This window comes from Liolophura sinensis, chromosome 1 (genome assembly GCF_032854445.1).
Source record: "Liolophura sinensis isolate JHLJ2023 chromosome 1, CUHK_Ljap_v2, whole genome shotgun sequence".
NCBI classification, from domain to species: domain Eukaryota; kingdom Metazoa; phylum Mollusca; class Polyplacophora; order Chitonida; family Chitonidae; genus Liolophura; species Liolophura sinensis.
This window is the reverse complement of record NC_088295.1, coordinates 55,236,430-55,258,977: the sequence shown is the minus strand read 5'-3', so window position 1 is coordinate 55,258,977 and position 22,548 is coordinate 55,236,430. Positions and strand designations below refer to the sequence as shown.

Genomic DNA, 22,548 nt, shown 5'->3' with positions numbered 1-22,548 from the left:
TACAAGATCAACTGATAGTAAAACTGTTAGGTCACACTGTTAATAGCAAACTATTGAAGGCATGGCCCAAGGATAACTGAAGGAATGCATTATTTAAGGCTCATAATCTGTCGCAAACTTCAGCCTTGTGATGTTCAGCAAAGGTGATAAATTATTGTCCTCAAATGTACTTAACGTTGCCTGTTCAGCTATCCATTCAGAACATTGATGAAATTTATCTTGTAAGCAGGTATCAGTATATGGTTATCTACCCTTTGCTAAGCCGCTATCAACTAAGCAACGATTGGTAAGCTACTTCATTGAGGGAATACAAAAATTACATACTGAGAAACACTCTTTGGCAATGTGCCTAAATTAATGAATTATTTGCATAATTGGTAATTGGAATGTTGTCTTAATATATCAAGGCACTTATAGGCAACATTAGACCAAAACTGGACCTTTCAACCTTCTAAAAATCGTTTCCAAATACAAAAATTATACGCAAAATGGATGTATGTATTATAACACCTACATGGTGAAAGGCTTAATTTGAGAGTCTCTCAAGATATTTCATGTGATAGTGTGGCAGTCTATGATAAATGAGGCGTAATGGTCATAAAGCAGTGTGCAGTGTGTCAGGTACTTCCTTGATTGAATACACATTGTTTACAATTGGGTCTCTAAGGTACCCACAATATACATGTACATACATCGTGCAGTGCACATGCTCATACATGTACATATATAGGTATATAATCTGCTGTCAAAAATATGCCAGGCCCCAGGATCACAGAGCAAACTTAGACTAAGATCAAAATTTCAAATGACTTTAAAATTGTCAAAATTTTGCTTGACAACATAAATTCTGGGTAAGTTGTTGTAGAACAAATTTCAGCTAAAATAACGGAAAGGGACAAAACAAATTTTATGATTGAAGTTTTGACTAAAGTTTAAGATCACTTCATGACCCTGGGGCCAAATGTAATTATTTTCCCAAAATGTCCCTTCAGTTTTATACATACACTGTATATGTACCATCCCATTAATAACCAAATTTGTGAAGGTTGTGCCACTTACAGGTGAAAGATACAACACAGTACATGTAGATGATATGATGCGTCAAATGCATGTGGGATTTGATTAGCTTTGTAGTAACACAATTGCAGATTTGAGAAGTATCAATAAAAACAAATACTGATGTAGTGTATTTCATATATTTATAGTTAAACAATTGCAAGTTCCTTGTAGCTGTGACATTCATGATCCCAGAAAAAGTTGATATCATTTTGCTCTTCTTTAAGTTAGTGGCCATGTTAAAAGATTGGGACTTTACAAAGTTTAGCTGACTTTATGAAGTCTTCTGGCAGATGTGATGAGGTGATTGCATAAAGTGATACCTGTTTAATGAACTGTCACCACAGATCACTCTATGGCATCATAGAAAGCAGAAGACTACCGACGTAATAGCTTGAGAAGCCAGCGTTTCTTGTGTAGTTCCCCATGCTAGGTACATGTAGCTCTCTGGTCAGTGTTGTGCACATGCTCCTGTTTTTACTGGTCAGTGTATGCTGAAGTCAAGTTTCTCTGCAGAAGCCATAAATGTACATGTACGATTGATTTGTTTTGTGAATTATTAATCACTCTGTGACCTCCTGTCATGAGTTTAAAAATTCAGTTGTCTAGAACAATTTCTGAACAGTTGTTTTTCTTGAGTTGAGTGGAATTTTTTTGTACGGTGACCTACATGTACATGTAGCTCCTTCCTTAGGAAACCAAACTTGTCTGAGGTGTGGTAGCATTGACTCTGGCTTCTTCATTATGACACCAAACTTGTGGGAAGTGTAGTGGCATTGACCCTAGCTGCTTCATCGTAACACCAAACTTGCCTGAGGTGTAGTGGCATGGATCCTAGCTTCTTTATTATGACAGCAAATTTGTCTGAGGTGTAGTGGCATTGACCTTAGCTCCTTCCTTAGGAAACCAAACTTGTCTGAGGCGTGGTAGCATTGACTCTGGCTTCTTCATTATGACACCAAACTTGTGGGAAGTGTAGTGGCATTGACCCTAGCTGCTTCATCGTAACACCAAACTTGCCTGAGGTGTAGTGGCATGGATCCTAGCTTCTTTATTATGACAGCAAATTTGTCTGAGGTGTAGTGGCATTGACCTTAGCTTCTTCACTATGATTCCAAACTTGTCTGAGGTGTAGTAGCATTGACCCTAGCTCGTTCATTATGACACCAAACTTATCTAAGGTGTAATTGCAAGCTATCTAGTTCCTCCATTGGGAAACTGGTCATGACTGAGGTGTAGTGGCCAGGATCATAGCTCCTCCATTTGACTGAGATGTGCTGGCAGAGACCTAGATCTTTCAGTGGGAAACTGGAAACTGGACTGATGTGTAGTTGCAAGAGACCTAGGTCCTCCATTGGACAACAAGGCTTGACTGAGGTGTAGCGACTGGAGACCAGGTTTGATTGATGTGTAGTGGCAAGAGACCTAGGTTCTCCAGGGTTAAAGTGGGCTCAACTGAGGTGTAGTGGCAAGAGACCTAGGTTCTCCAGGGTTAAACTGGGCTCAACTGAGGTGTAGTGGCAAGAGACCTAGGTTCTTCAGGGTTAAACTGGGCTCAACTGAGGTGTAGTGGCAAGAGACCTAGGTTCTCCAGTGCGAAACAAGGCTTGACTAAGGTGTAGTGACAAGAGACCTAGCTCCTCCATTGTACAAGTAGGCTTGACTGAGGTGTAGTGACAAGAGACCTAGCTCCTCCATTGTATAAGTAGGCTTGACTGAGGTGTAGTGACAAGAGACCTAGCTCCTCCATTGTACAAGTAGGCTTGACTGAGGTGTAGTGACAAGACACATAGCTCCTCCATTGTACAAGTAGGCTTGACTGAGGTGTAGTGACAAGAGACCTCTTGCTCCTTTATTGGAAAACCAGACTTGACTGAGGCCTTCTATATGATTTGAACAGTTGTTTGATCTTTTGCCTTCATGTATACTCTCAATTGTCTGTAACTATTATAAGATGAAAATATTGTCAGGACTGCAGCGTGTAACATTTAGCATTGGTCTGTTTAAGAAAATGCAGCCTATTCGATTGAAATGGATATTGACCTTTTGTGAAAGAGGAAACTGACAAGACTCTCCACTTTGGATGCTTACTTCATCCATTCACCACATCAGGCCCACCCTTCTGCTCTTTGTAAATGTTACGTGTAAAGTACTTATTGTTTATCGGATGGGTGTGTCTATGAACTAAAGTTATTAAATTCCATTTTCATGTCATGCATCAGCCTTGTCAAAGACCATTTCCATGGTGATGAATTTTCACTTGCTTTCTTCAAGTGATAGTTGAATGCTGTGTTTTTCCTGGGGCAAAGTCATTACACGAAGTTTGATTCATAGCAGCTCCACGACTCTGACATTTCTAAGTTGATATATAGAGGCATAGTACATTCATCTGGTCTTGGAGTAGAATTTAAAAATAGTGGCACAGGAAAAACAAACTCGGTGTACAAGACAATTAACTAAGTTAGTAAGTTATGCCCCAAACGATTTCCACCTGCTGTATTATTAATATGGGCCAAAGCTTGGCTGGGCCTAACTTCAGCACCTTCTTGACGATCAATAAGTAGGGGGCGCTGACGTCACAGGTAAGCGGTCTTGATGAACGCTACAGTGTTTGCTGCCATTTCCATATGCAGGTGTAAACACCCAAGGATATCGACAAATGGCAACTGTCAGGTGCGCCTAAGTGCAGAAATAACAGAGTCAAATACCTGCGTGAGATTAATGAAATCTACTAGAGCTGCATACAAATATACATACCCAGTATTATACTAGAAACCATTTCTGATGTTGCTGTCTTGGTTTTTGGCCAGATGCCTCAGTCCTACCTCGCATGTGTACAACTCTTCCTAAATCCGTCTGAAAACACCATTTGTAATGTTAGTACATTTGTAAGCCTTGACTTCTTCTTGTACCCCAGTCAACACATACTGTACTGCATGCATGTTTTGCAGCTTAACATGCAGTATTAAAAGATGGTAGCACCAGTATGCAAATTGTATGTATGGATTCACTTCAGAGCTGTCAAGTTGGTCTAAATACATGTACATGTAAATGAGTAATGCACCGTATGTAGGTGGATGCTGAATGCACTGTCTGAATACAGTGGAATTCATTGCAGGGATTTAGGACATTCAGGTTCTGAAAAGCTGCAGAAGTCTGTATCTTGCATGCACTTGTCCACATGTTGAGTATGTGGATTAGAGTGAGACATTTTCTTGGCTGAAATTACTGTCATGCCTATCCGTGAAAATTTCCCATCTGTATATAACTGTGCACATGCATAACCTCTCCAAAGTGGCTTTTAGCGCTTATTACTCTCTGAATGGCTTGATGACATGATGATGAGCATTGTCTGAGGCACAGTTGTTCTCAGGTGCAAGGTAAGGCTGTAGTAGATTAGAAGTGAAGCTAGCAATCATCATGGCAGGAGGTTAATTAGGAACTGACATGGCATCTGTATGTAAAGTTTGTGGGTGGAAAAATGTTGCAGTGTGCACAAATTTATTGCATTTCTGTATCTGCCTGTCTTTTACTTTATTGACGCTTACAAAAATTCTATCTATCTAGTCTATGTTTTGAACTGGTTTGTTATGATAATCATAATAGGCAAGAAATGAGTCTACAGCCTCCTTTGAATATCACAGCTATATTGCCTAGATTTATTGATTCTTATGGAGCTTTTTCCCCTCAAACCATTTCTGGATACAACTAAATTAAATATCGGCCAGCATTTTTTTTTTTAGTGTTTAAATTGCATAACAGTTTTGGTCGTGTAGGTGATATACCTGGCCACAGTAACATATGAAAAATCAATAATGGGATTGATGAGTGTTTACATATGTGTAGGGCTCACCTAGATATATGTGTATATATGAGCAAACAGGGCAGATGGCACAAAAGCTAATCAAGTCGCTGTGGCTTAGACCGTTATGTCACATGTGATCCAGATGATCAGTGGGTTGGCTTGGGGGTGGGGGGGGGGGGGTCCTGAGACCTGAGAATATGCATGGGTTGAGGTAATGAGGAAACAGTTTAATTATAATTAACCACTGTTTGGAAGCCTGTTGACAGTTAATGATTACCGTATGTGACATAAAAAATTTGCCCATGAAAGTTCATTATTAGTGACAAATAAAGGTCAAAAATGTCACTTCTATGTCACTGAAATGTTCATTTTTCCAGCCATAAATTAAACAAAGCTCAAAACAAGTTTCTAAATTTTTGGAAATCGGAGAATGAGAAAAAAATGAGTAACTTAGAGATGTACAAAATTTGAGGACAAATACGGTATTACTTACCTGTGATTGTATTGACAGTGCAGTAATCCTGCATACATGTAGGTGTGTATACAGGTGTGAGTGTTTATTAATGTGCATGTTGAGAATTCTGCATGACTCAGTCTTATTTGTTTTACATGTACAGTTTGTATGCGTACTAGTTCTCCTTAATCTGTTTATATTAATAATACATATTTTCAGTGGGATTTGATTGGTCAAATCCGTAAAAAGGTTACAGTGCCGATGTTTCATTTCATACCTCCTGTGCTAAATCCATTTTAGAGTAGTTTTACTTTTGACAGTGAAAAATTAGATAATAACGCATTTTTTGGGATTTCATGTTTAAGAAAAAACAAAAATCAGATTAAACAATTAATTTACACTTCAAGCATTTAAAATTTATTCCATTATTTTTTATTGTTACATTATTAATTGGGTGTTTTTAGGGAGAACATGCTTTTGTTTTTGTATCTATTATGTTAGGAGACTTGGATATATATGTTTTTTTTTTTTTTTATACAAAAAAAAATTGAAAATCTATCCAACATATACATGTGGCTACCAGCATGAACGTCATATGGTGTGCTTGGTGTTGTCAAAACACACATGTTAGACGGGTGATCCATTGTGATTGTCACAGAAATTTGACTGTTCAGTTCACTTAAATGTAGAAGCAGTTAAAGCATGATCATACATGCTGGGTCTTAGCCAGGCCTGTCACAGTTGGCCCTATTATACACGTTGGCAAGTACAGTATAATTTACAACAGACTCACAATGAGTCCTATAGCTGTGACCTGATCTGAAGTGTTTTACTTGTGTATGTGGTGGCTGGTACTGTGGTGGTATGTGAATATCTTTATCATGCCTGTTATTTAGTAATCTGAGGGATACCATATTGTTCTGTACAGTTGGAACTTGAAATTTGATATGGACATATATGTATTTATGATAGGTAAACATAGATAGGCATATGTGTACATACATGTCTGTGTGTTTGTAAGTAGTAATTTGTATATTTATTGCGATTTAATATCAAAATGTATAAGTATTAATTTATTTAAAGTGGTAAATATCATAATTCTTGTTATTGTTCAAAAGAATTGGGTGTTAGGAAAATATTATTTATAATATAATAATATAATATAATTTATAAAACTCAACATGTACAATGAACTTGTAATATGAATAAGCTTGATAGTAATGTATGAAATCAAAATTAAAAATGTTCCACAGACCATTCAGAATACATGTATTGTACAGTGTACTAGGATGGGTCTATTTTTTTCTGCTGTCATACAATACCTTTCTAAGAGATATTGCCCCTTGATCAACCGGTACAAGAATGTGTCTGTACAGCCATGAAGCAAGTTGTTTCTCTTTTATATGTAAGAGTACATGCGAATCTCCAAATTGGCATCAGAACTTGTCTGCATGTATGCAGGTACATGTTGGCCACTGAAAGATCTTTGTCCTCCAGCTTGTCAAACATTCCGATCAGAAATATGATAGACACCTGAACTGTTCCTTGGTTCCTCTGATACCCATTAAAGGTCATGATCAGGAAAGCAATGCGCACTGTATCAGGTGTATGTAGTTACAACTGTGTCTGCATTGAAAATTGTCACTTATGAAATAAATGGCAAGGTTTACAATCTAACATATTAACACATATTACAAAACATGAAACTGCTGACCTCAGGTCACACTCATAAGTTACTGTGGAATGAAAAAATAAGACGTCAATTCATAAGAATTCTGTAAATGTTAGTGTCAGCTATTATTGCCTGTATTTGTTCTTCTATTTTGTGTTATGTGCTTACTGAAAAGTATTGTGCTGTAGAGAGAATTTTGGAGAGGAAATTTAATGTTTTCAAATTTTCTTGTAAATGTAAAGCTGTGGGCCTATAAAGGCTATATTAAATACCGCGACGCATGGCAAATTTGAATGTTTTGTACTGTTCTACCAGTGTTTGTTTCATTGTTTTTTGGTAAGTGAAAATAATTGCCACCTACATGTACCGTACCACACTGTATGAAAGGCCATGAATTAAATTTGATGATAATACTTTAGATCGGTTAATATTTACGACTATGTGGCATGTTGGATTTGCAACAAGCGTTTTTTATTTTTTATCTTTTTTCCCTCCAAAAAGAATTTGTGCGCAATCTTTTATGCTGTTGTAAATTCTTCTGTGGTTCTTATTTATTGCTGGTTGTCAATAGTGGCTTGCGTTAATAAGCTTGTGAGGTCATAACAAACATCATAACAGATGGTCTGAACTGAGCATTATAGTTTGGTTATCCTGTAATTGGAGCAGCCAAAACAAGGACAGATCACGTGAAAACAGTGGTGAAGTGACAGATTTGTAAGGTACTGCACAGGGCACAGCATTTATTTAACAAAACTACAAATAAAAAAAATAAACAAAAACATACTGAAGAGGAATTGATTTGTTATAAACAATTCCATTTATGTGATAAAATCACATAAATAGAATCTTGATGAACACCGACAACTGTCTTTTCCCGTTGTAATTGCTCATAGGGCCTATAGGCCTTCTGGTACTTAAAGGCAATGCACAGTGACTTTGTACATTGTAACTCACTTCACTTATAACACGGTCGGTGGACTGGTCCTCCAACAAGCATGTAATAATGAAGGAGAGGCGCAGTCACATTGTATGTTGTATATATTAACTGGTGCTTAAATAATTTTGGAGGAGCATATCATCTGCCGGTGATACATTTGGATGTTAAGACACTTTCATATTAACTTTTAATTTGCTTGAGGAAAAGTGGATGGTATGGGATATTTACACAGCACAAACAGGAACATGTGTTTGAGGAAAAATGTTTAAAAAGGTACCTATTATGATTCATGTGTGTTGTGAAGCAAGTCCAGTTATAAGTACATGTAAGCTGGGTTGAACTTGGTGGGATTTTAGAAGAGTTTTTATTGATTTTAAACTTTTTTTTTTATGTGAACAAACACAGAAAATGACATTCGTTATCTGGAACATTTTTCCTAGTTATTTTTCAAGCAAGGGAATAACAGCATTTGAAATGGTTGAGTGATTTGGAAAATTAGATCCAAAAAACATTTAGAATTCACCTTTGGCCGTCTCAGAACCCAGAGGTTCCTTGACCCCGGCCTGAGTGGGCTGGGATAGTGGACTTTTTCAGTCCTGGCGAAGCCCATTTTTCAAATTAGTTGTTTTTTTTCAAGCACTGACTGTTTAGTTTGAGTACATGTGATAACGAACTTTATCATGATCAAGCTCTGTGCTCTACCTGTGATTAGCAAGGTATGGCCATGTACCTGTATGTTCCATTACTCTGTACATGTGGTAAACTGCCTTTACATGGTCACCTTTACGTGGTGCAAATGCTTATATGCAGCTATACTTTGTTCACCCATAACAGTAGATAAGATTTCATCAATAAAGCAATTAATCAACCTTCTTAAGCGCATCATGAAGCTTAGCACAAATCATTAACACTCAATGAATTGTATTTTAGAATGGCTTAATACTATACACACCTGCCCTCTACTTTTTAATTATGTAGCTTTAGGCTTTGGTACCACGACCATCTGGTTGCACATGTTTTACGCTTCTGTTTTTGTTGTTGTTGTAGACTGTCAGACTCTCCAACTAAGGATTGGACCATGAGTGTCCCACCTGGCAGGTAAGACGTTAATTATAAACACTACCTGGAATTCTCGTGAATGAAAATTACAACTTTATAAGAACATGTAGGTTAATTTGTATCTTGATGGTTTTCTGATGCTCAGGATTTCATGATTTCGGAATTATTTTAGCAGGGTAGAAAGGGTAATATGAGCACAGATGTACAGATTTGTGTGGTTTAGATTCTGTTAATTTAGTACAACAGATGTGAAGGAATTGGTTAATCTTTATACGGAATTGTTAAAGGGTAATTCAGCTACATTTAAAATTATTTACATGTATCATATTAGCATTCATTATGTCATCTGAGGTCCAAGGCTGCAGTGCAGGATGAAATTTAAGGCTTCTTCATAAATGCAATTATCGTAACGTGTTATGCACATGTATACCAGAAAAAAATAAAGAAAACAAATCTGCATTTACTGCACGTTTAGATTTTTAGCTAGTTCTGTAGTGATTGGAATAGTGGTAACGACCACTGTGAAATTGATGATTGTACCTGTGTTCTTCGTCCCGTGTGATTTCTCTGAGCTTCACTGTCATGCTCTTCCTGGTTTCAGCGTCCCAGATGACTACAATGCGTTCATGCAACAAAACAAGCTGGAGCATCAGGTAAGGCCTTGTGCTGCATGGCGGTTGTTCTGCTCTCTTTCTGTAAAATTCAACTACATTGATTTTGTGTCACATCTCCAGAATTCTACAAAATAGGGGTCAGACTTAGGGGAAAATTCTACTTGGATCGTATACCCATGTAGGTGTGTATGAACAAACCTTCTAGGTAGCTCAACTAATGAAGATTTACTATAATTCTTCAATCTCTTCACGTGTTTGCAAGGTCTTTATTTAAGGATTATCTAATGACATTAATCTTCGTGTGCTTCTAAAGTTATGCTTTTTGTCGAGCACCGAAATCGACCAAATTAACCAGTGTAGTTTTGTAATCAAAAGCAATGGAAAAAGATGCATAAATTCCACTGATAGTTGCTCTTTCATGTGGAAGAGGTTGAGGAATTACAGGAGCATTACTACTGCTTGGTTCATGTGTGATTTACTTCGCACTGAGTTGGTGCATTTTCTGATACTTTATACATGTTTGTCTCTTGTTACAGCGAAGGCTTATTGAAGCCAAAAACAAGAAGAAACGACAGGCATCTGGAATGATGCAGCCAAATGTGGACCGTCCAAACTCTGGGAGAGACCGACGAAACCGTGAGGAATCGCGGCCGCTAATGACATCAAACCCCAAACCAACAACGCCAACCAACTTTGGTATGCGCTACTGCTTCACATTTCCTAATGTTACACTTTGGTTATTACGTTGTTGTTGTTGGCCATGTATGAAATGTGTATCCCTCAGATGCCATTGAGCTCAAGCAGTTCTGTATGTGCTTGGTAAATGTGAGGGATCAGACAGTGCCCAAAACCATGTTTGTTAAATGTGTAATTTCAGTGTAATGAATACTTATTGGGTTGTTAAAATCAAATCCAAGAGTGCAGTTTTTTTCTATGACATTGAAAGTACTGTATTTGCCCTAAAATCAAACCAAAGAAAGTGCATTTTTGAAGGCCACATCTAAATATTACTTTTGGTTGTGAAACTTAGAATTTCCATTAAGATATACTTATCATTTGACCATTGGCATAAAGCTCCAAACACCTAGATCCACAGAAACTCTCAGAATGGGGCAAACTGAGTAACTTGGTCATAGGGATGATTTTACCTCAGATAAACTTTAATCCTGTTAACTGGGATCCCTATGCTTTAAATAGTCCTGTTGAAATATTGTTACAAAACTGGGGTTAATGACTGTATTTTGTTAAGTAGCACCTGTGTTGTAGTTCCTTAGATTTTCATAGTGTTGTGAATTCGGTTATGGTTTCAGCATATGATGGTCCCGCCGGCAACTTAGATCTCAGTGGCTCAGATAACTCCACCACTATGGTTCAGGTGGTGAATGTGACGTCAGGAGAGTCAAAGGACTTCAGCGACAGTGATAGTGACATACCCACGATATCAGCAGGTCAGATCCCAATTCTGTTACATTCTCACAAAATACCCACATTATCAGCAAGTCAGATCCCCATTCTGTTACATTCTCACAAAATACCCACGATATCAGCAGGTCAGATCCCCATTCTGTTACATTCTCACAAAATACCCACATTATCAACAGGTCAGATCTCACATTCAATCTCTCATAAAATACGCACAATATCAGCAGGTCAGATCTCAAATTCAATCTCTGACAAAATACGCACAATATCAGCAGGTCAGATCTCAAATTCAATCTCTGACAAAATACGCACAATATCAGCAGGTCAGATCCCCATTCTATTACATTCTCACAAAATACCCACATTATCAACAGGTCAGATCTCAAATTCAATCTCTCACAAAATACCCACATTATCAACAGGTCAGATCTCAAATTCAGTCTCTGACAAAATGCGCACAATATCAGCAGGTCAGATCTCACATTCAATCTCTGACAAAATACGCACAATATCAGCAGGTCAGATCTCACATTCAATCTCTGACAAAATACGCACAATATCAACAGGTCAGATCCCCATTCTATTACATTCTCACAAAATACTCACAATATCAACAGACCAGGTCCCTATTCTCTAACATTCTCCCAAAATACATACATTATCAACAGGTCTGATCCCAGATTTACTATCTCACAAAATACCCATGATATCAGTAGGCTGATCCCTATTCTGTAACAGTCTCACAAAATCCTGCAGTGTCAACATATCAGATCCCTATTCTGTAACAGTCTCACAAAATCCTGCAGTGTCAACATATCAGATCCCTATTCTGTAACAGTCTCACCAAGTATCTAAGATAGTGGCAAGTCAGATCCCTATTCTCTCATATTCTCACAAAATCCCCACAAAATAAAGAGATCTTATAGGAAGGTACATCTATTACACAAAGACGTGTAAAAAAAATGAAGAATCATGTCTAAATTTTAAATAGCTCATGAATAGTTACCCTTGGATAAGGGAGGTAACTGAGTGTAACATTGAACACATGCAAACAGATGTGCGGAGAAGCTGTGGTTATTACCATGTCTTCCTGGCAAGTGTTGTGTATGTGTGTATGATGTACATCACTGTGATCTAAGCTCATGGTCAGAAGAGTTTTGGTTATTTTCTTAATCTAGCACTCGTTTTATGTGTCTCTGCCTCCTTGTTTTCTTCCACAATCCATTATCAATAATATGTCATCACATTTTCTCAGGCCCATCTTTTATGGCGCTACCACTCCTTGCTGATAAAAACTTTACTCTGGTGACATTTTCTCTGACCCTTGTTTATAATCATATCAGCAACCTTGATATAAATGTCTTAACGTCGTGTTCATGTAGGGAAGGAAAATGGTAAAAAGAAGCCGAGATCTCCCCAGGCTAATGGTGGTAAGACATGAATCTTTGATCACCTCATTAGATGCTGTTCACACACCTAAGCATGAAACTTACTAACCGGACTTTGGAGTCATACTATTAACACCTCTGTCCTGCTGGGCCCCGTCTTGTTTCTCCAGATTGCCCCTTGCGACTTAATGTGTCTGTTACATTAGGCGATGAAGTCACGATGGTCATGCTGTCTGAAGACGTCACAAATCAAATTTTAATCAGTTGGCGTAGACATCGTCATTAGTCTCCAGCATTCCAGACTGTCTGTAGAACTAAAAGGAAACTAGGAGTGTAGGAATCCAATTTGTGTTACTGACTTATCCTTTCTCCTTTGCTCTACAAAAATCAAAATGATTCTGTTCATTTAAGACTTACAACACAGTGGTATTAACTTAACTCTGTTGGTCTCCTTTGTGCATGTAAACAGTATTTTTGTCCATCTCACATGCACGTATCAGCTATATTGATTCATGTGTATTACATTTCTTGGAATTGGCATGGTGTGGTATCCGATAGTTTAAGGGTATGCTACAAATCAGTTTTACTAGTGATGCATAAATCTCTAATAACTTAATACATTGCTGTTCTTGATTACTGTTGCATGCATACATGTATAAGTTATTTTAAACGCATGCCTTCATGCCGAAAACTGTAAGGGCCTGGTTTTTTAGGGCCTGTTTGATTTTTTTTTTTTTTTTGTTCCTCTGTAAGAATCTTTTATACATTCCTAACAATATGCTTTGGTTTTGCAAGCTTGCGTATCTGTCATTTATCATGCCCAGGTGAAAATCTAATGATGATCATCAAAAACTGTCCGTATCTCTCCCTTTCTCTATGGCTGTCAAACTTGCACACATTAAGCTGAAAGACTCACATAGGAAATCGATTTCTTGTATTGGTTTTTTTGTCTTTCCTCACATCATTAAGATTCTGAATATTCTCGAGGTTTATCTATTTCGTCAGCCTCGGGTTGCCAAGCTTTGATCTTTTCCCCAGGTGACCTGGTTTTCTCTATTTCTCTTTGTGGTCTACCTTCTAATGCTTTTTGGGTGATGTATTCTGTACTTCAACTCTCTAAGGAATGTTGATTTCCTCTACTGTCAGTATTTTATATGAGGAGAGACAATATCATTTAACAGGGAAAGTGATGCATTTATATATACATGTGTATTCAGGCAGACTGACCTTTGGGCTGTAAGTTTAATTGGCCCCTAACTTACTTCTGTGAAGGCTTGACTGATCTTTTAAGTTCAAGGGCCATTTCCCAAAGGCCATTTTGACTTTAGTCTAAATTTCAAACCACATCACAATTCTTAGTTTTATGTACTTGATTTTTTTTTTTTTTTTTTTTTTGGATTGGTGTTTTACGCCGTACTCAAGAATATTTCACTTATACGACGGCGGCCAGCATTATGGTGGGTGGAAACCGGGCACAGCCCGGGGGAAACCCATAACCATCCGCAGGTTGCTGCCAGACCTTCCCACGTACAGCCGGAGAGGAAGGCAGCATGAGCTGGTCTTGAACTCACAGCGACCGCATTGGTGAGAGGCTAGCGCGCTAACCGACTGAGCCACGGAGGCCCCCTTATGTACTTGAAGTTGACATTTGAACACACTGGTAAAGATAACATTTATGTGGGAGGAAGTGGGGTTTGGGGGTGGGAGTAAAAAATATAATTCATGGGACTTCCTAAAAGACCCTCTGAAATCGAATTTCAAATTTTGACCGACGTCTGAAATGGCATGGTAGAGTCAGCTCCAGATAACTAGCCTTGGACCACTGGCTAACACCAGGGGTTTCAGATAACTAGCCTTGGACTACTGGCTAAGACCAGGGGTTTCAGATAACTAGCCTTGGACCACTGGCTAACACCAGGGGTTTCAGATAACTAGCCTTGGACTACTGGCTAACAACAGGGGTTTCAGATAACTAGCCTTGGACTACTGACTAACACCAGGGGTTTCAGATAACTAGCCTTGGACCACCAGCTAACACCAGGGGGTTTACTCAGGTACCTCATGAGAGGTAGTGGTTTCCTGCAGGCTTTTCCTGCTTCCCTCCCACTGTAATCCAGACAACCATCTTCATGTAATTAATTTGTTTTTGATTACAGAGTAAGGCACCAATGAGATATATTAAGTAAATAATTTAGGACCAAAGGTCAATGGAGAGGAAATTTATGTTTTTGATAGCAGTTTGATTAATTGCCCATTTTCAAAACTTTTTGTTTTTGAAAACAAGCTGTCTACACATAAAGTAAGATAAGTTTGCCAAATCATTATTTTTGACGTGTATGATTGTTCAGTTTTGAAGCTATATATCAGTCCTGTGCTGCTGCTACATTTGATTGGATAGCTGTGTCAGACTGAGTTCATATAGTTGCTGATAGTTTCTCTTATCAGTATTTTTTATGATACATGTACTTTCTCTGGTGCTTTGCTGATAATTTACCAGTAATCACTGAGCTCACTGTCACCATGGACACAGCTAGGTCCGTTAACGCTGGTTTAATGAGCTACTCAAGCCAGCATTTCACCAGCCCCTTTTCTGTCCGTCACTGTGGCATGCAATATTCACTTCTGATGTCAGTTGGAGCCTTCCACACGTAACTCTAGGGTTTCCCAGCCTCCAGTAAACTAACATCTCTATGACTTTTTACACCACTGTGTCATGCAGAACTCTGGTACAGTTTGCATGCAACCAAACGTTCTATTTTTCTCCAAGATGAATGTTTTCCTTTGTCATCGTTTTTGGAGGATGAATGTGAAAGAATACTGAATTATAATATCTATATTTGCCATTGGCCAGCTGTTTCAAGCTGTTCTTGAGTCTTTCCGGCTTGCAGGGTGCGGAGGGGTTAGTTAGTTAGCCGATGGCAAAGCTTTTGACATAAATTGAAGTGGGCGAAAGCAGGATTAGAGCTCACAACCTTGAAGTAAGGCTTGTGCTCTAAATCAAGTGACATTTTACGAACTAAGCCAGTTAGCTCCACTCTGTTACTTACTAGGTGGAAGTGCTTGTACTGGGTAGTTATAAAAGGGAAATAACTCCTACAGGCAATGTGTATGAGTGGTATGGATGATATATACCCAGTAGTTTGTTCTGGTCTAAACTTAAGGAAAAAAAATAAAAAATAAACAGGAAAAAAAACAAAATAACAACAACAAAAAAAGTTATGGACTTGTGGTCTTACTAATTATTGAAGAGAAATTCTTTTCTATTTGCGTAGATTTATTGAGAGCTCATAGTGTGGAATATTATGAGGAGATGTATATTTAATAATGAAGGGTTACTTGAAATGAAAGGTATGGCTTCAAACTACAAAAAAAAACATTTTTGGGTCGAACCTTATTTTATAAGTCTTCTTTATATTATTTTATTCATTAGAGTTATCGTTTCACGCCTGTGACATTTATTTAAGACAGTCTCCACTGCACACCTGTCAAAATTGTTTCTATTTTGAACATGTGAAATTTGTTCCTGTCAGTTATTATTTTGCATCTGTCATGATTTGTTTCGTTCGTTATTTAGTACCTGTCAGATAGGTTCAAAATTTCAAGTACATGCTTGTATAAGGTTGCATCAAGCTGTGGGTACAGGCTTTTGGTTCATGGGCACAGGCTTTTGGTTCTTGGATACATGATGAAAGTGTGTACTGGTAGGATTTTTGCCACATTGCCATTAGCAGATAAATTGCCATCACACAGAGCTAGTTATGGCTGTTCTACGTGTCGTGGAGAGTAAGCGGGGGTTACAGGGGTGGGGTGCCTAATGCAGCCACATTAATCTGGTCTAATAAACACAGAGCTTATGGTGGGAGATTGTGACCCCCCAGCACGTTTTTCTCGGGGAATTACAGGTCAAGGCACCTGTTGCCATAGAAATGTGTGACTAGATAGTTGGGATTCAAGCATTGGCTGGGGGAAGCCTCAGCAGGCCCTCCATCTTGGCAGTGATGATGAGAGAAGTTGCTCATCTCTGCTGCTGACCCTCTGTTAGCTGGTGTAGCCTATGTTATGTTGCATGCAGCTTTACTTCCACTGCCACCTCACCAGAATAACAAGACATAATCAGCAGCTGGGTGTTGTCATATCTGACTCCTGTCTCAGACCCTCTGGGTCCAGGCTGCTTGTGTCAGTGCCTGTTCCTGGTTTTCTACAGTACAGACTTGTCTCACAGGCCTCCCTGGTTTGAATGGCTCATGTACATGTAGCTGGACTCTCCTGACAGTGGTGCTGTCCTATTTTTTTTACATGAATCTGCGGTATTTTTTCTGTGAGTAATCTTTCAGTTTCACTTAGTGCCTTTACTCAGTGGGTACTTGATTTTCTGCATGCTAACATTTGTGGTCACTTGTGTCTTATGCCTAAGATTTCCTTAGCATCCTGTATATATGTGTGAAATGTGTAAATCAAGTTCTCTTGTCCTCTTGTTCAGCACTTTAAAGCTGCTATTTGAAACAGTTTTATTTTGGGCATCACTGGTCAGTCTGTTGAATGTAGTTGAATTTCCCAAAATTCTGAATCACGGTACATATTTCCCTTATGTCCAGGTCACTTTTAGGTTTTGCCTATAATGTATAAGTACTGGTTCCAGTGTTGGGTAAATCTGCCTAGGGTATGAGATAACCCTGTTTACAAGGTATATATATGTATTCTATAGCTTCAGGACTGGATTCAAACACACTCTGTGATGTGCAGTATGTTGTAATTAAGAGATCACAGGTATTTCCAGTAATGTCAAATGAGTAAGTGAAAGATACAATTTATGCAGTGGAGTTGTGAGTGATGGTTAATGATTCCTGTGTATTTTGTATCTAATGTATTTATACCGTGATCAAGGGGCACCTTCATTACCAATAGACTATGAAAGTGAAACTCTGCCAGCAGCTGAACGCGCGTGCTTGATTATGTTATTTTGCCTTAATGTAGCTCACGAATTTCTAGGAAAACTTTCTCTTCATGTTGTAGCTTGACGTTGATGGTTACAAACTGAAACTTAGAAATAGCCTGCCATGTGATCAGTCAGAACATACTTTTTGTCAGAGAAATTTGTATGAATGTGATCTGGCTGTCTTGGCAAGAGATTTTAAACACTTGTGTTTGGCTTAATTCTAAATTCATTAGGGTTTTTGGATAGTGGCACTTAGTTGTACAAGTGTAAAGGAATGTATGGAAACCTCATGCTTTTTAAAATTTTTGAAATCTTTCCTCGTTCATATGTTTATAAAAATACTATAACTGTTTTTCTCCAAGCACATCAGATGATATGGCTTTCTACAGTAGCAAAGGCACACAGCTTGGAATATGAATGTGAATCGGAGTTTGGAGCAGTTTGGAACTCTCTTGAATTTATTCACACTTTGTGCTTTCATACTTGTGCATTTTGATACAATGGAAAGGTTTGATGGATCTGTTTGTTGAGGAAAAGTATAAAGCTTTTAATCTAGGGTCAAATGAGTGGCTTCCTTAAATAGAGCTGGCTCTTTGGAATGGGAGACTCAACTGACTCTTGATTATTGGTGAGTTAGGAAACCGTGAAGGCAACATGATAGTCATATTGTCTGTGCGATATGACAGTTACATGATTTAACCGTCTGAACTATCCCAGATATAGCCAGGAGGAGCCAGAAAAATTGATTTTTTCCTCTTCAGATCTTTGGTCTAGATTACTTTTAGCCCTAGATCTGTCAAGTACTCCAGGGTTTGAGTTAATCACAGGGGAGCTGTTTCTTCTCCCCACCCCCTCCTCCCATAGTCTTCACCTTAGTTTTCAAAGGGATTTATTCTCCCTGCATACAGTGGTTTTATGACAGTGTTAAAAGATGATCGAGACGAGACAGACACTTTTAGAAAGGAGTTATAACTGTGTGATCATTCAGTGTATTGCCCTGAATTAGTTCACAGTTAGCTCGATTTCTTCTTCCAGGGGTTTTTTTTTTTTTTGTGACCTAGATTTAGAGTTCATCTTAGCCCAAATGCCATATGGATCTGTTAGAAAAAAGTTATTAATTTGTCTGATTGAAGGGTGTTAAAGATATACCGAAGGATTTTTCACAGACTATGGCAGTCGGGTTCTAGGTTGGAAGTAAAGCTCTCCCCAAGGTTGTTAAACCACTGACCTTCCTCAGTTACCTGTCAGACCGTCTGTTTTGAACCAGCATAAGCTGGATTTGAACCCTTATTGGTCAGAGACATTAGCCGGAAATACTATTTATAGAGCTAAGTGTGCCAGTAATGGCCCTAGGCAAAAGAGTCGGTTTGAAAATCTGTTTGATAATATTTTCATATATCCTGAGATTGTTTTTGTGGCACAGCCTTGACATGGTTTTGTTAGGTTTCCATTTACTACATGTAGCATTTATAACCAAAGATCTGTATGTTATTTAGACCTGATGCATGCAGAGATCTCTCATGAGGCATAATGTATAGCTGAAGGCTGTATTAAACTTGTGGCAGCCTCACAAGTTCTAAAATTATATCTCCATTGGAAGTCTTAGCTTCATTTGCCTATCCCTCTTTCCTCCTCCCCTCCGCAAAAAAATTCATCCTTTCCAGGCCATCTAGTCCGTCAGTCAGATGTAAATCTCTGATACATGGCTCCCCTGGGGTGATTAATATTAACTTAGAGAGAGTCGATCACCATGACAACTGCTAGAAGCTGAAAGCTATGATATAGTATATAACATGATTTGTCCGCACCATTATGATTATAAGAACTCTTGCAGAGATGATTTTTGCCTCATCTATATCCCCTTGTCCGATGGAATGAACCCCAATAGTTTGAGCCCCTAAGAAGCTAATCATTGGGATTGGAATTACATGTGCATTAGCAAGGCTCATTGAAGCTATTAAATGTTAAAAAGTTTATCATGACACTTTATTATACATGTAATTCCATGCTTCTTCCTTCGGCTTTTAAAGATCGGAGAAAAATGACTTGGGATGTTACAAATAACACAGTAGTCTTCAGTACTAAGTTTTTGCTGTAGTTATGTGCACCATTTCATTGATGGACCCTGCATGCTATTAAGGCCTTTATACTTACCGTATTGTCGTGACATGACGTTCTAAAGCATTGCTTCTCAAATACTGTTTTCATGTAGCCATTGGTTTAGATGTACTTGTTTTTATTACGTTTTCACCAATAATAGGCTGGTTTAATGTTTAGCCTAGCTCTGCATATCACAGGATAGAGTTGGTTAACTAAAGGCAAAGAGATCATCGCTTAGACTTTGGGTAGCATTTCCGCTAGCTGCCTGTCTCATCCAAGGCTTTTATCTCTGGCAGAATAGAAGAGGTCTTGGTTGAGGGACTAAATTTGTCCACCAGTATCAAATGAAGGAAATGCCATCCCATTTGATCTGGTTCATTAGGCTTAAAGACTCGTCGTAAATTTTCTATACTGCTAACCTGAAAGCTCACAGCCAGGCCCGAAGTGATGTTGGATGTGGTGTAAAACACAGACGAGATGTGAGATAGGTAATTTCTTTATTTAGGTCGACCGGGTTTAATGTTTACAAGATTCTCCTTCAGTGATTCTTGCCTGTGGATGGCAATGTACAGTAGGTATCTGGGAGACAACTAAAAATTGTTTGTTTGATTTGTTTGATTGTTTTGATTGGTGTTTTACGCCGTACTCAAGAATATTTCACTGATACAACGGCGGCCAGCATTATGGTGGGAGGAAACCGGGCAGAGCCTGGGGAAAACCCATGACCATCAGCAGGTTTCTGGCAAATCTTTCCACATACGGCCGGACAAGAAGCCAGCATGAACTCACAGTGACTGCATTGGTGAGAGGTTCCTGGGTCATAACACTGCCCTAGCGCGCTAACCAACTGAGTGACAGAGGCCCCAACTAGAATTGTCAACTTCATATAAATAGCCTATGAACAAGATTTAATAGCATCAGTTTTATATGCCGATGAGGTGTCTCATGAAAGTATATATCAGTGTTTAATAGTTTTTTGTTTTTTTTGTTTTTTTTTTAATGTAAATATTTATACTTGGGAAAGTCTCACATTGTATCGCAGATTAAAAAACAAGTTTGAGCAGGCAAGTTTCAAATTACCACATTGTAAGATGGACTGAATTGAGAAATTAGGAGATTGATTGAAATTTATGTACATATATCTGTACCCTAAAAACAGAAAAACATGAAGCTGGTTTAGAACTGGTTCTATAAGTGAAGTGATGTGACCTACATGTAGGTCAGTTTGACTTGCACATATATAATACTCTCCTGTGCACCTGGAGGTCTAATTGCTTACAAAGCCAACTGGTAATTAAGTACGGCACGTCAGAGTGTTAATTACATGTTAAAGTCTGCAAGTGTTCATTCAGCCGACTACCATAAGCAGGCTGTAGTAAGAAGGCTGCGTCAAACAGGTGCTAAACCATTTCACCAAAGTAGAACTGTCTAAAGCTTGCCGTAGCCGGCTATGTTGGGGCTCTTCTGCAGTGTGATTGGTTGAATCAGTGATAATAATTTTGAATTATCTTCAGTGTACAAATACGTTAAATTCCTTGCTATAAATAACAGGTCAAAAAAAACCACTAATTTCTTCTTTTTTTTCATTTTTTGACACAAAACGTAAACAAATGAAGGTAACTCAACTGAAAGTTTAGGCAAAACAACAAAGGTGGATGCGTTTTGATAGTTTGTGACTTTAGAAAGACTATGATTTCTGACTTTAGAAAGACTATCCTGCTCTGGAAAATGGAAATTTATGTTTTTCTCCTATCAATGTATAAACTTTCTAAACTGAGACTCATAACATGGTCAAAGTGTGAAATGGGCCCCTAAGCCTAGGCATTGTTTTTTGTGTGAAATGGAGCCCTAAGCTTAGGCATTGTTTTTTTTTTGGTGTGAAATGGGCCCTTGAACTTAGGCATTGTTTTTTGTGTGAAATAGGCCCCTGAACTTAGGCATTGTTTTTTGTGTGAAATGGGCCCCTGAGCTTAGCCATAGCTATGTAATATAACAGTACATCTAAGATTAGAACATTCATTTCAAGATGAAACCTTGGTCCTTGTTTTCTTCACGTCAAAGAATTTGCCTTTTTCAGGATGGTTTATATTTTTCATTGAATCTAAAATTTGATGTGCATCGGTCATTAATGAGTCAGATGAAGGTGGTTTCCTGTACTGAACCCATCTTAATAGTGCTGTGAGCTGTACATTCCTACATTAGGTCACCATGAGTATGTACATTTGGCAATGTTCTGGCCTTAACTATAGGAGCAAAAGATGAAGATCAAGTGAAGCTTTATTGTTGGCAAATGGCTGTGACATTCTGGAAAAAAGTCGCTGTCAAAATGAATGACATATGTTAAAGCATAAAAATTTGACAGCAGGCAGAGCATTTTATAGAGCTTCTTGTCTCTGCTCAAAGCTTCTATAGAGAGTTGTTTGCTGGGAATTGTGCGCTCAAGTTTAGCGATACAGTTGTAACGTACCTCATACAGGATGCTGTGTGAAAACTGATGTTTGGTATAATTATATCCGTCAGACTGACTGTGTATTTATAGCCAATCATAAATGATGAATTTCTGATTTCTTGATAAGGTGTCGTTCTAAGGGAAGCCCTTGCAAGGGAAAGCGCTTATTGTGAGCATGGTACACCTAAAATGTACATATAGAATTTCAGTTTAGATTCTATGTATAGATTCTGAAAACTTGTTCAAGTTCAGCTTTTGGCCGTTTGGTTTTGAATCGAGAGGTGTTTGATATTTTTACATAAAATGCTGCAGTATTGCAGTTTATACATTGCTGTGTGTTTGAGGTAATGTCACACACACAAATGCAAGATTACACATACACAAGTATATCCAAATCAAAACTAGTTACATGTGTAATTTGTATGTAAAGTGGGCGTGGAATGGCTGAGTCATCATATTCAATGTATGTAGCAGATGTCAGATTTCACTGGGTTTATTTTGTGGAATTTGCTTTGTTTTGTTTTTACTTCATTTGCCTTTATTTTACATTTTTATTCATTGTGAAATATTTATAGGCTTTGTTAACCTGTTTTGCCTTCGTTTTGAATTCTACAAACTTGTTTTTCAGTCATTCTGTTTTTATAAAATTTTATTTC

General features: G+C 38.2%; 1 protein-coding gene across 3 annotated transcripts in view; it reads left to right on the top strand.

The window, feature by feature from the left end:
• LOC135476895 (tubby-related protein 3-like) overlaps positions 1-22,548 on the top strand; it is a 45,175-nt gene that overhangs the window by 16,400 nt on the left and 6,227 nt on the right. For 2 of the 3 annotated variants that reach the window (XM_064757058.1, XM_064757043.1), the window contains exons 2-6: positions 8,972-9,022; positions 9,585-9,636; positions 10,134-10,293; positions 10,908-11,045; positions 12,402-12,449. In XM_064757058.1, coding sequence (XP_064613128.1) covers positions 9,003-9,022; positions 9,585-9,636; positions 10,134-10,293; positions 10,908-11,045; positions 12,402-12,449 — 418 coding nt within the window. In that variant the 5' untranslated portion in view covers positions 8,972-9,002. The remainder of the gene's footprint in view (positions 1-8,971; positions 9,023-9,584; positions 9,637-10,133; positions 10,294-10,907; positions 11,046-12,401; positions 12,450-22,548) is intronic. The other variant, XM_064757051.1, reaches the window with a different exon arrangement.